A 15,472-nucleotide genomic window follows, 5' to 3' on the forward strand; every position below is an offset into this window, starting at 1 on the left:
GGGAATGGAAAAATTGTCCAGCTGGATGGAAAGGAATGTATCAAGGCCGATCTAAAACGGCCACTGTTATCTTGGAAGCGGTTGCATCTAGGGATTTATGGATTTGGCACGCCTTCTTTGGGACTCCTGGGTCGTGCAACGACATTAATGTACTACAACGTTCTCCTGTGTTTGATGATATAATAAATAATCGTGCTCCACAAGTTCTGTTCACAGTTAATGGAAACACTTACACAAAAGGATACTATCTCACCGATGGGATTTATCCAAAGTGGTCGACATTTATAGATGCGGTTACTGCCCCTCAAACAACTAAGGATACGTTATTTACTGAACGTCAAGAGAGTGCGAGAAAGGATGTTGAGCGTGCTTTTGGTGTGTTACAAGCTCGTTTCGCAATAATCAGGAAGCCTGCTTTGGCATGGAGTGTAGATCTGTTGTGGAAAATTATGATGACTTGCATCATTATCCACAACATGATTGTTGAAGACGAGCGTGATACATATTTAAATTATAAGGATCCACTCGAGTTTGCCGATGAACAGCCTGAGAATATGTCGGGGTCGTCCTCAACTAGGAATGCAACAACATTCACCGTAACTCCCGGACAGTATGATCCAGATAATTTCGGTAGATTGATAGCTTCGAGAGGGGAAATTCGTGATAGAGACGTCCATATGGCTTTGAAGAACGACTTGATCGAACATTTATGGGCACAGTCTATGAGGTCCGATGAAAATTAAACATTTCAGTTATTTTTAAACTTATGTTTGTTATTTTCTTTGCTATTTTTATCAACATAATTCATGTTTTTTTTATTCGTGTCGTTTAATCAATGTATTTCATGTTTTTAATCAATGAATTTTATGTTTTTGAATTCGTCTCGTTTAATTAATGTGTCGGTTAATAGAACGATCTATTATTAATTATTATTAACAACATTTTCAACAATAATAATAATTAAGTATATTAATAAATATATGTAATTTGAAAAAGGAATAAATGGTGGGGTATATGTAAGTAGGAGAGAGAAAGTGGGAAAGGATACTCATTGATGTTGGAAATTTTTAAGGGAAAGGATGAGTAAAAGGATGGAAATAGTGGGAAGTGATGTGGAGGAAAGAGAAAGTGATGTGTCAAGTGTAGGAAAGGAGAGAGAAACCGGGAAAGGATATAAGTATCTCCAACACTAATGATGCTCTTACAAATCAATAATAATTTTACAAGAAGATTATTAGTTAGTCCCCTTCATAAACCAAACAGGTCACAAAACAATACAAAAATGCATTTAAGCAAACAGCCGAAACAGGATTCAAACTCTTATGCCAATTGGGATTTGGCAACAAGGAAAGAAAAGCAAGATAATTAAAAACTATGCTTACTGTTTCGTAATCACTGGCAAGGTTTCCCTCTTTCGGAATGCAGCTTATCTTCAATCAAAACAAGACTGCCCAAAAAACACATCGTCGCCAAAAACCCGCTTGAAAATCCATGAGATTCTAATGCATCAAAAGTTTTGGACTCCAAGTCATACCAACCAAAACCTACATTGCCAATGTCCAACAAAATTTTTTTCCCATCTTTGGAGTAAACAATAGGCATAATCTGATAAAATCCCAGGTGACACTCGTTGCCAATACTAAACAATTTAACCCAGGACTCGTTGTTTCCATACTCCTTCATTACCCATATATCGCATTTTATAAAATACATATCATCCTCTATAAAATACTTATCATGATAATTAACAAAAGCACATATACATCGACCCAATTCCGTTAACTGCGTCCTCACAGAAAACTCACTATAATTAATCAATTTTGGGCAGTCGATAAACAAGAAACTCTCAGTCTGAAGATCAAAACTAGCTATTATCTCGTGAGATTTCTTGGAGCTCACCAAGTAATGTAAAGCCTCATTAACAAGAACACCATAATTACAATTATCATAATTGATAAAAGCATAGATACCTTGAACAGATTTCCAGGAATTATTATTGAGACTATACAATTCCGCTTCAACGTAGGCTGGGTAGGTAGCCACTTCATTTGTATTTTCAGATAACCCGTGTTCAATCTCCTTGGTATACCATTGAACCAACTTCAAAACCTTGTAATCGTCGCACTTACTGTCGTACCCAAACCCGAATGGAAAAGCTTGACAACTGTTAGGGTGAGAAATTGAAGTGAAAGGGAGCTTAAAATGTGATTTGGTAAGTGGGTTGAACAGCAAGATTTTAGTTTTGTTGCCAATGCAAAGGATGCCATTGCAAGACCCAAACAGCTGAATTCCCTGATTTGAAAGAGGGAGCTGGAGCTCCGAGAAGGAGATGTTGTCATGGTCAAGTTCTGCAGAATGAAGAGACTTATGACAGAAGAGGAGATGACGATCAGAATTGGAAATTAGGGTTTGATTGAGGTGAAGTTTGATGAAATTGGGGGTTTTCATTAAGGAATTCCAGAATTTGCAGACGCATTTGAAGCATGCAAGTGATTTAACAGGTAATCTTGAGAGAATTTCGATGATTATGTCAGTCGGAAGTGCCGCCATTGTTACCCTACTTCGAGCTTCAGCTCCAGAAGCACAGTGAGCTACTACAGAACAGTAGATTTCATATGTTGAAGTTTGTTAGGGAAGCCGGAAGATATAAAGAATTAACGGTTATTTCACCAAATGCGACTGAGCATCGGTTTTTTCAAAATTCATCAAATGCCACTGACAAACATTATATTGTCATGGCGTGCCATTAATAAGGTATGTCCGTTAACTATTCGTTGCTGCAATTCTTAATTCACTAAATCCCACTGACCACTTTTGATTTTTCATGAAATGCCATTACATATATTAATTTATACACAATATATCTATGACCTAATGAGTTATAACGGCTAGTTAATTTCACCTTTTCTAAATTTTTTTGGGGGTAAACTAGTCGTTACACCTAATTTGTTGTATAAATTTGAATGCACAACTAAATTGTTACTTCCTCCGTCCCTTTTTTACATTCCTATTTCTTAAATTACAGGGGAATTAAGAAACTTGGAATAAAACAAAAAACAATAAAACAAAGTACAATGGGAATTATAAGACATTAATTGATATCTTTGAATAAAACAAATATTAAATAATATTTAATGATGCACATGTCATCAATCCTTTTAAAAGTAAAAGGACCAATAACATTTTTTGGTGAAAAATAAAAGGATCAATCATATTCATCTAAAGTCATGCACATGGATTCTGAATTTTTTAAAGGCATTAATAAGAGTGAGAATGAGAAAATAAGAGTGAGAAAATAGAGAAAGCATTAATTACAAAACAGAAAAATAAGGATAATTTGGGATATTTGGTAAAAATTTATTTACTAAAAAAGGAAAGTAGAAATGTAATTTTAAAATACCCAAAAAGAAAAGCATGAATGTAAAAAAGGGACGGAGGGAGTATATCATTCTAGTTTCTCAACATTAGAAGTCAACGGTGTTGAATAATTTAGAGTATTTGAGAGTGTTGAATAATTTAGAGTATTTGAGACAAATTTCATGGTGTTTAATTATTTGCTTAAGAAATGGTGTTGCAATTAATTAAACAAGTAATAAGAGCAAATCAAGGAGTAGTAAACTCCATTAACGCAGCCCGATCGAACGCGAGAGTGAGAGTAAACTCACTGATGGGTTTTGCTCTATATTATACTAGTTTAGGACCCGTGTCATGCACGGTCTATTTAAAAAAAATTAAAATTTGACAAAACATACACATAATATAAAGCATGAACAAACAAAAAATTGACGTAATGTAATGTTGCAATGACCATTTTATTATTGTTAATAATAAAGTATTTTTCAAGAAAAAATCATTAAAGAAATAAATTAAAATACAACAAAATAGAGAGAAAGAAAAATGTTGAATTGCACATGTGTTATCATTTGCGTTGCCTTTTATTTCTTTGATCTCCGGTAGTTGTTCTAGAAACTTGAACAATTATTATTTAATCGAGAAAGATAACAATTGAATGAAGTCGTCCTTGTACATACGATCACTGCATAAAAAGGGTAAGGATCAATATATCTTATGTAAAATTACATGATAAAATAATGATAAAATGTACGGTTGAGAAGTTTATTAAAAAATAATATGTCAAGATTATATAGAATATATGTATTCTTGTTTTTTTTTTAATTAATTGATCAATTTTTTTGATGTCTCTATAGAACTGTTCAAATGCATTAGATAATAAAAGTAAAATATACATATATCATATATGTATCAATGGAATAAATATTCAACATTCTAAATAAGTGAGACATAAACACGTAAAACTTCGAAAGATACGAAATCAATCAATAATATATGCATTACCCAATATGCTTAATTGCACTGTAAATTACTTAAAAGTGAGTCAATTATATATTTATACATGCATTATATATATATATATATTAAAAGATAAATTAGGATTCCTTGTTAAAGATAATTATGATATATAATTCTTTCAAAAAAAATAATATAATTATGATATATTATAAAATCATAGTAAAAATATCTCCATGATATTATTGTATAATAATTTTTCCATATTTAAGTTGACCAAGAAATAAGTAAGGAAGTAAATTTAAGAAATATATAAAGTAAACTTTAAATTTACACAAAGATTTCAAATCAAAACTTAATTCATCATATATTAAAAACTTAATTTAAGACAAACATATATTAAAAACTTAATTCATCATACCAACTAAAATGTTAGTGTCCGGCTCGTTTGAAACTATTGAATCGTAAGGTTTCAAGTCAAAACCACGAATGGGAATGCTTGTTCCTTCCACTTGGTTGACTGTAGTTAAGTGTTTAAAAAGAATTTTGTATGCATGTCTCGTGGGTTTATATGATCCATTATTTCCAACTCCAAAATTTGAAATGTTGTCCGCTAGTTTAGTTTGAAATATCACAAGCAAGGACTTCTTTATGGAAGCTTGGATCTTTCCTCCCTAATTTATATGTAAAAAAAATAATAAATTAAAAAAAAAACATAAATATTGAAACTTCATAAAATGGTAGCACAACTTATACACATATATAAAAAATGATGACAAACATTAGATTACATACTTGTTCATCTAGTAGAACCATCTCTAGAGAATGTACATCATTTGCATTATTAAAAGATGGAATAGTCCAAAAGCAGATAACCCTAGCTTGTATAGTAATATTTTCAGTCGACGGATTGATATTTTGTATAAGCTTTAATTTTGTGCCATTAGAAAAAAATAACGTTTAAAGTTATTTAGTGGTTGTGATTCAAAAATTTAGATTAATGCTTTTTATAATGGTTAGATAAGATTTTTTTTGAAAAATTGGGATAAAAATAAAAGGTAAAAAGAATATTGCATGATTTAATCATATAAGGAATGAATATTAACCGTAATATATATTATAGTAAGGATATAGTCAGTATCTTTATTAAAATCAAATGTATATACTATAAGTATATAACCGAACTTGTATCATAAATGACATTTTTTTTTCTTTTTTTTTTTTTTGTTAAACTTACTTTAAAGCTATGGTAATACATATCAAAATAATATGATTAGCTAAGATTTTTTTAAGGGAAGATTGCATATCAGCCGCAATAATATGATTAACTAAGTTTTTTTTTAAGGGAAGATTGCATATCAAAGATGGTAATATGTATTAAAATAATATGATTAGCTAAGATTTTTTTTTAAGGGAAGATTGCATATCAACAGTAATAATATGATTAGCTAAGTTTTGTTTTTTTTAAAGAGAAGATTGCATATCAACCATAATAATATGAGTAGCTAGGAACTTTTTTTTAAGGAAAGATTGCATATCAACCGTAATAATATGAATAGCTAGGATTTTTTTATAAGGGAAGATTGCATATCAACCGTAATACATATGTTAGGACAATCATGGTAAGATTTATTTGGTGATTATTTAAATATATTGTATTTTTTTATAATTTTTCTGATTACAGTAAGATTTATATTTATTATTTAAATATATGCAAAATATCTCCTTCTTTAAATAATTTTTTTTTAAAAAAAAAAATACTAAGGACACACTAGGAGATGACACGTGTCATGGCTGGTGTGTCTTTTAGTATATAGTTATTGATTGATTGATTGATACTATGTATATGGTGGAAGTTAGAGAATGAAAGATAAAACAAATCACAAAGCTTATTTACATTGTTTTGTAACCATCCTACTTGTTTGCAATTGACCTTCGTTGTATCTCCTGAGTAAATTTCCGTGATACTCGATTGTAGTATAGGGTCAAAATTGTACTTTTGGGAAAGTGATCCCGTTCATGCCTCGAAGAATTTTCCGTTAATTTTGTTTGCTTTCTTTGTAACCCTTGTTTGAACACAAAATCCCCAACAAACAGTGTGTTGTGCCTTTTGGTATCTTTTTATGGATAGATTTTCTGTTATGTTTTGGGCATTTTGATATAAACGGGAAAGCAATTTTTCCTACACATGATTTAAATAGTAAGCAATTATGCTTAAATGAATGTTCAATTTCCCACTTTATTCAATTTAATTGCAATTACAATAGTTCACTTCAACATTACGATCACAACTATTACACACATCAGTACACCTAATTTTAAAACAGAATGAGAATTTTTTGTTGTTGCACTAGTACAAAAAAACTCATTTGTAAAGGGCACAATTAAATTTGTTACAAATTAAAGAGTTTTGTAACGGGCAATACTCTTGATTATGCAAATAGAGGGCTGCTATGTGTTTTAAGTATCAAATTTATACAACAAATTGGGTATAATGGCTAGTTTACCCTAAAAAATTCAAAAAAGGTGAAACTAACTAGCCGTTATAAGTCATTAGGTTTGAGATATATTGTGTAATAATTTATATAAGTAATGACTTTTCATGAAAAATCAAAAGTACTCGGTGGCATTTGGTGAATTAAGAATTGCGGTATCGGATAGCTAACGGCCAGAGCTCATTAATAGCACACCATGACAATATACTGTTTATCAGTGGTATTTGGTGAATTTTGAAAAACCTGATAGCATTTGGTGAATTTTTAAAGTACTCAGTGGCATTTGGTAAAATAGCCAAAGAATTAAAGATATCATATACTTGTACTACATTACTACGTAACTAAGGATTTGTTCTCTTCACCTGAAATAAGTAGATCTCGTCTGATATTTTTAAGGTCTGATCTGATTTGGTCTGAAATTTTATTATCTAGTCTGATCTGATCTGATTTAACAATTTGACTAAACTTAAACCACATTTTAACATTAATCTATAAGAAAAAACATTATCAAAATGGATCGTGTTAGATTCGTCTCATTATGAACTTTTCAAATATGTAATTTTTATAATTTTTTTAAATACGCAATTAAATATTTAACGATAAGTAAAAGATAATCAAAAGTTCTGATGTGGTCTGATCTAAATATTTCTGATCTAATCTAAATTTATCAAGGAAGTAATAAGTATCTGAAATAAGTTGAAGAGAACAAGTTCTAATTTCCTCCATTTTTTCCTTTTTACTAGTTGCAACACACATTTTTTCTGAAAATTTTACGGTATTTTAAGGTGCATGCGGCTGTACCTTGCTTAGTACAGCCAAAAAACGCAAAAAGAACATGTAATTATTTTGTAAAGAAAATATAGTTGTTTTGTAATGAACATCTAATTTTATATATTTTTTTCATATCTAAAAAACATATGTAATATTAATAAAGAACATGATAATATTATGTAATAAACATTATCTATATATAACCACCATAATTGAAGACAAAATTTAATAAACATTTCACAATAAGCAATGAACATTATGTCGCAAATAAAAGTACATTACGCTGACAATCAAAGAACATAAACATATGTTCTTTTCATTTTTCTTTTTTTGGTGCAAATATGTTCTTTTCACTCTAGGTATATGTTCATTACATTTTAATAGTATATTATTTTCACACTAGGTATATGTTCATTACATTTTAATAGTATATTCTTTTCACTATAGCTATATGTTCATTACTTTTATATATCATGTTCTTTCCTACAAAACGACTGTACATTGCACCGTACAGGCGCCTGTAGGAACCAGCTATTGCATTTTTTCACGCTATTTAAGAAAACGTGGGGGGGGGGGGGTAATACACTTTAAAATGGGGTGAGAGGTTTTTGGAGTATAAGAGAAATAAAACAACTTTTTCCCAAAAAACTTTTCCAACAAATTTTTGGTGCAGCAGGCCACACCATGCGGTAAGAGTTATCGGAGTTTTTTGTTAGGGGTAGTTTTTCAATCAGGGGTTACTTGAGTTTTTCAGTCAGGAGTTACTTGAGTTACTCAGTTAGGGGTTACTTGAGAGGTTCGGACAAGGGTTACTCGAGGGGTTCAATTAGTTAAGGGTTACTCGGTCAGGGGTTACTCGAGTTTCTCGGTCAGGCCGCATACAAAAAATTATGACTCAAGTAACCCCTGACCGCGAAACTCGAGTAACCCCTGATCGAAAAACTCGAGTAACTACTAACCGAGAAACTCAAGTAACCCCTGACCGAGAAATTCAAGTAACCCTGAAAACTCAAGTAACCCCTGACCGAGAAACTCAAGTAACCCTTGTCGCACAGTACAACATGCCGCATATAAATATTTGTGTTCATTTATAGTGTGTTGCAAATATTGTGACATTTCCATTTTAGGGAAGTGTCGCTAGTATTAAAAAAACGGAGGAAGTGTGTAGTATATAAAGCTAAACTTTTAGTCATGTCACGAGACAACGACACTTGGCGTTGCCAAGTGTCGCGCCACATAAGCAACAATTAAATAGTTAGTGCTATAATGTAACACCCTAGAAATTCCTTTCTTTTAAAATATCTGTTTTGCCCTATTTAAAACTTTAAATAGGAAAATCTAAGACATTACCGCCACCGTGAAAACGGCTAAAGCAACTATCAAAGACACACAGTGGAAGACTCTCCTTTAAAATATTTAAAACGACTCAACTTAAAAAGTCAACCTACAAAAGTAAAGTCAACCAAAGTCAAACAAAGTCAAACCTACAACTTGGAACCATTGTAAACCCTTAACAAAACCAAATCAATTTCAAAACCTTTACGTTAGTCTCGCAACAATACTGCCATAATATAATTAAAGCAATAACACATCATAAACTTATGGAAACTAGCATGATTCGCTCTTCACTCATGCCCATCATGAATATGCTTCATCACCTGAAAAGCTTCTCTCTACTTGTTTCCACTACTCTCCATTAAAAATGGGTCATCATAGAGCCAAGGTAAAGACAAGGCCAACAAACACACAAACACACAATCAGCAAAGCTGAGTACATAAGCGTAGTTAAACACACTAACATACTTTTACCTATTAACACACAGCTTACCTTGTTACACCTGTTTTCAAGCACACAACATACATCAAAACTTCTCAATTAAGTGACTAAATAATTTATTTATTTTTGATTACGCATCGAACGGGTTTCCCCCCCTAACCTGCCCCAATAAAAGGGTACTAACACGGGAGCTAACCGTGTCAGTATAAAATAACCACTCGTAAGTGGCGGAATTCCTGTGCATAATAATAAAAGGAAAATACAGCGTTCTGTACTCCCAATAGAAGTTATGGTTAAATATAAAACCCCATAACTCCCTCTATATGTTTATACTTAAGGTATATACGTTCCAAGAGTTTTGGTGCGTAATCTCTTTCACTTTACGTTATTTATATATTATTAAACTTGGTGATGACTCTTAAACCATAATCATACAATTATAATAATTATTCAAACAATTAAACACTCCAATTTAATTCTTGAATAATTAGTGACCACATAATATTTAATGTTGAACCCTTTGTAAATCTACCTCGGTGTCAAAGACACCTTAAACGCTTAATGCGCCAAAAATCATATCCCTCGATGTTTAAAAACACCTTAAGTGCACTAAGGCACCAACATACAATTTATTCCTCGTGTACATAGACACTTACATAACTCCTTTCCCATGATTATAACATCAATAAAAATTATATGAACCATAATAGAATTCCCTTTTAATATTCCAAACCTAATTAAACATTTAGTTTAATTAAACATGCTTTCTATCATGCCATAAATAAAAGTGTGGTTCATATTCAATATGCCAAACTATTATTTTCAAATCATTAATCCATCATAAATAAATCATGCTTCATAATTCAATCATCAATATCAACCAAATCACAATTTCCAACCATAATCTAGCATGATACCACTTGAAATTAATTAATCAAGTCTAGCATGCTACTACATTATCAAAAATATGCTAAGTACGCGAACGTACCTCGAATACGATCTTAATATCGCCATAATTAAACATTTAGTTTAATTAAACATGCTTTCTATCATGCCATAAATAAAAGTGTGGTTCATATTCAATATGCCAAACTATTATTTTCAAATCATTAATCCATCACAAATAAATCATGCTTCATAATTCAATCATCAATATCAACCAAATCACAATTTCCAACCATAATCTAGCAAGATACCACTTGAAATTAATTAATCAAGTCTAGCATGCTACTACATTATCAAAAATATGCTAAGTACGCGAACGTACCTCGAATACGATCTTAATATCGCCATAATTAAACATTTAGTTTAATTAAACATGCTTTCTATCATGCCATAAATAAAAGTGTGGTTCATATTCAATATGCCAAACTATTATTTTCAAATCATTAATCCATCACAAATAAATCATGCTTCATAATTCAATCATCAATATCAACCAAATCACAATTTCCAACCATAATCTAGCATGATACCACTTGAAATTAATTAATCAAGTCTAGCATGCTACTACATTATCAAAAATATGCTAAGTACGCGAACGTACCTCGAATACGATCTTAATATCGCCACGACTAATAGAAATCACTCACTTTAAAATCTCCTACAAACCAAAATCATAATATGGCATTAAAATCCACTCTACACAAATTTCCAACAATATACACTCTTATTAAACCATTCATAATTTAATTAAAACAAGCTGAAAATTTATTTAAAACCTCATACTTTAATACCAATTAATGGGTAATTCTTTCAAGAAACTTGATTTTTAGCATACTACCAAAAATTCCAGCAATATATATTAATAAAAACTTGCTGTAATTATGCTTTAAAACCCTTAAATTAAAGGTTTAAACTACCCTAAATCATAATCCTTCAATAATCAATTATTTATGAATCTAATGTTTCAAAATTGGGGCTTTTTAATTAGAATTAAAATCTGAAAATTAATTTGCACCATACTTAATATCAATCATCATAAAGTTAACACAAAACCCATAATTTATAATAAGATCTAAGGTTTAAACAAAAATAAAAACAAAAGATTAATTTTTTTTTCGGGAATAGGGGTGGCCGGACAGCAGGCCGGCGCCACTGCCGGCTGCTGCCAGCCTGGTGGTGGTCACCGCCGCTGTCGGCTAGTGCTGGTGGTGGCCGGCGGCCCACTGGTGGTGGTGGTGGGCGGCGGTAGTGATCCGAAAAAGGGGAAGGGGAAAAAGAAAGAAAAATAAAGGAGAAGGGAGAGAAAGTTTACCTTGGGTATTCTCCACTCTGGGCAAAGTTTAATTTGCCCAAGTGTTGAATATATGTACCCCTTTTTCTAGAAACCCTTCTTACCTAAACTTTCCCTTTTTACTCTTTCCTAATCCCTTTCCTAATTAAACTTTATTAAAATTAAACTTTCCTAAATTAAATCCCAACTTAATAAAATAATTAATTAAATAAAACTTTCCTTTTATAAAATATTTCCAAACTTATTTAAAATAAATAATTAAAATGTTATAAATAATTCATTTCAAATTATATAAATACCCCACAAAATACTTATTTAGAATAAAATACATATAAAAATACGGGATATTACATATAACACGTAGGATTAATTTGGATATATTTTTCATAATTAAAAATATTGTATTTTTTTATTAGGATAAATTTTGTAGGATAAAAAAAGTTAGCTTAAAGTTTTATTTTCAATAAAACTAGGGTTGATTTATAGGATTAAATTGTTGGTTTAGAGTTTTATTTCCGATAAAATAGCATACAAATAAATGATAAGTTAAGTCAGACCACGAGACACAACATGTTTAAAATTTTCACCAAATGTTGCGCCATGTAAACAACCATTAAATAATTTATCAAATTTATTTTTATCATTTTTTTTGAAGCAAAAGAAGTAGTTCAAAACGTACAACATTCATTTATTGTATATTCTAATCAATTGAAATAAAATACTTCACAATCTAATTTTGATTTTATTAATGTAGACATGTTAATCGTGTCCGGATCATTTCGGATCGAGTCATTTTAGATCACAGATCAAGAAAAGTTCAATACTAGGCCAAAGTTTCGAGTTTCATGTCAATCCATTGGGCTTAGAATAATGTTTTAATTTAATTTTGGCTAATTTTTAGAAAATTTTTAATAGATTATTTTACCAATAGTATTATAAGTCATTAAATAGCTACTACATAATTTAAATCGCTAAAATATCACTAATATTATTATGAGCCGTCTTTACATGCCTAATTAATTTGTATCAATGATATATTTTAAAACTTGATAGATAGATAAAAAGAATTATCTTAATATTCAATAAACAAATCGGGCATCGCACGGGCACCAAACTAATGTAAAGTAAAGTTGTCTTGTGGCTCAAAAGAGCAAATACTTTCTCTACTCTGTATTTCCCTATCGTTCCAATTTTATAAAATGTCTCCTAAGAGACAAATTCTCTATTTGACTTTACACAATCATCAAACGTTTCTTAAAACATATATACGAGTAACTCCATTTTATACGCCTAAAAATCATCAAAAATTAATAAGTTAATATTTAAAAAAAGACAATGAGATAAATTTAACAAGACCCACATAACTATATTATTTCTTATTGATTCATATTTTAAAATTTTAAGGAATTATATTTATAAAAGATTTGTTTCTTCAACACATTTTTATGTGGTTGGCCACACTGTGTGGTTGGAGTTACTTATTCATGGGTTACTCAATCGGTCAGAGATTACTTATTCAGGTGTTACACGATCAGGGCTTACTTGCTTAAGGCTTACCTAATCGATCAGGAGTTACTTATTCAGTCAAGGCTACTCGAAATATCAAGGTTACTCCTAAATAAGCAATTCCGGCCACACGGTGTAGCGAGCCACATCTGAAAATTAGTGTTGTTTCTATAATATAGAATTTTATTTTAAAAAAAAAAAAAGAACAAAAGGACACACTAGAATATGACATGTGTCATTTAGTATATAAAGGAGTTATTAATGAAATTTTGTGTTATCTCTTTAATAATAATAATAAATAAATAAATTGTTTTTTAAAAAAAAAAAAAAAAAAAAAAACCTATGGACACACTAAGAAATAACACGTGTATTGTTGATGTGTTATTTTAGTATGGGTCCTGATATTGCCAAGGCAAAAAAAACCATTTCCAAGGCAAATTATCTACCCGCTGCCCATAATATTTGAGAATCTAAATATGTCAAACTTATTAATTCAATAATATACTTTGTAATATTTTATTGCCTATGATTTTAGTAGCTAAATATTCCAATTAAAATCTTTCCAACTCCAACTACTAATTATTCTCATCAAAATCTGCAATTAATTAAATTATTCATCACCATACACTCACTAAATTTAACATTTTATTGGGAGAGACACCATTATCAAAGCTTTACAGGTATTAGCTACCTCCAAACTTGTTTATTAATTAATTTTATTTACTTATCAAGTGCTTAATTAATTTGTAAATGACTATTAGTATGTGTTTTCATGTCAACATTATCCGTATGAATGTTCTACCTTTATTATAAAATTTTCCATTGAAACAAATTTCATATTTACTTTTTAAGTGTAAGAAACGTTATTTAAAAAAGAGAAAAAAAAATAGCATTATGTTTGTATATTAACGTGGGATATTTCATTCCTCAAACTCTAATTAAAATCTAATTGTTGGGCATTCTATCTTAAGGATCGGTAGACAAAGATTTTCTAAACATTGCATCTTAATTATTTATCTATTTCTTTGACAGATTATTGCTAATCATATGATGATGGACAAAGATGTGCATGCTGTGTTTAGTACACAATATCAAACTCGTGAAGAACTCCTTGATGTTGTTAGAAGGTTGTATAAGTCAAAGGGATATGCCATCTCAATTAGGGACTCTCAAAAGGATTGTTATGTGACTATTGGTTGTGATAGGGGCGGCATATATCGGGACAGGCGTAATAAAATGATAGATACATGTCAAGATAAGGAAACAAGTACTCGTCTTATGGATTATCCTTTTCGAATACGAGGTAAGAAACAAAATGATGGATTTTGGTCTCTTCAATTGCAAAATAATTCACATAACCATGAAGCTAATGTTGATATGTCTGGTCATCCTTCTTCTCGTCGTTTTACAAATGAAGAAATTTTAGATATTGACAAAATGTGTATGTCGGGTATTCAACCTTGTCAAATTTTGTCTTCTCTTAGACAAAAAATTCCTAGCCTTCAAGCCATAGCTAGAAATGTGTATAATATGAAGGCTAAGATTCGGAAAGATAAGTTAGATGGACGTTCAATGTTACAAGCCTTGTTTGATGAAATTGGTCAAGAGGGATTTACTTACAACTATAAACATGATGATAACGGAAACCTGACACATGTATTTTTTTCTCACCCAAAGTCCATCACTCTGACTAAAGCATTTCCAAATGTGTTTGTTATGGATTGCACTTATTAGACTAATAGATACAAGATGCCCTTGCTTGATATAATTGGTGTATTAACTTTTAATAAATCTTTTTATTCATGCTTTGCATTTCTAGAAAAAGAGAGGGAAGAAGACTATATCTGGGCTCTACAAATGTTTGCTAACATTAAGGGTATATCAGGTGAGCATCTTGTTATTGTCACAGATAGGGAGCTAGCTTTAATGAATGCAAGACGTATTGTTTTTCCTGGGGCTACTCATATTTTATGTGTGTGGCATATTCAAAAAAATGTGGTCTCCAAGTGCAAAAGCTGTAGGGTTTTAGATACTTTAATGCGGAATTTCACGAATCATATTCGTTTGCACCTAAACAGGACCTACAAGCATAACACATAAAGAATCACATAATACATATCCTTGACGAGTGATTTTCACAAGCAATTGACTGTCAACTAGGGAGATAATAGAGCCCCAAGCGTTGCTCCTCTATTTAGTCCACGGGATGGGATTGAACCTCCACTACTGCTAGGTAGTTGGGCACGAACACTTCAAACCACCTTCTATGGAGAGGGGAGGAGAAAACCAACCACGAACACCACAACACCACCACAATGCACCACCTTACATTAGGGGCCGTACAGTTGTACGGATGTGAGGAAGGGAGTAAGGAGAGAG

The 15,472-nt window shown here is 31.1% G+C and overlaps 1 protein-coding gene across 1 annotated transcript; it reads right to left on the reverse strand.

The window, feature by feature from the left end:
• Window positions 1-1,392: 1,392 nt before the first annotated feature.
• Window positions 1,393-2,550, reverse strand: LOC145588513 (F-box protein CPR1-like). The gene has a single exon (XM_081645161.1). The coding sequence runs from the start codon at window positions 2,548-2,550 to the stop codon at window positions 1,393-1,395; it is 1,158 nt and encodes a 385-aa protein (XP_081501287.1).
• Window positions 2,551-15,472: the final 12,922 nt, after the last annotated feature.

Source organism: Chenopodium album, chromosome 17 (assembly GCF_948465745.1).
Source record: "Chenopodium album chromosome 17, dcCheAlbu1.1, whole genome shotgun sequence".
Lineage (NCBI taxonomy): Eukaryota > Viridiplantae > Streptophyta > Magnoliopsida > Caryophyllales > Amaranthaceae > Chenopodium > Chenopodium album.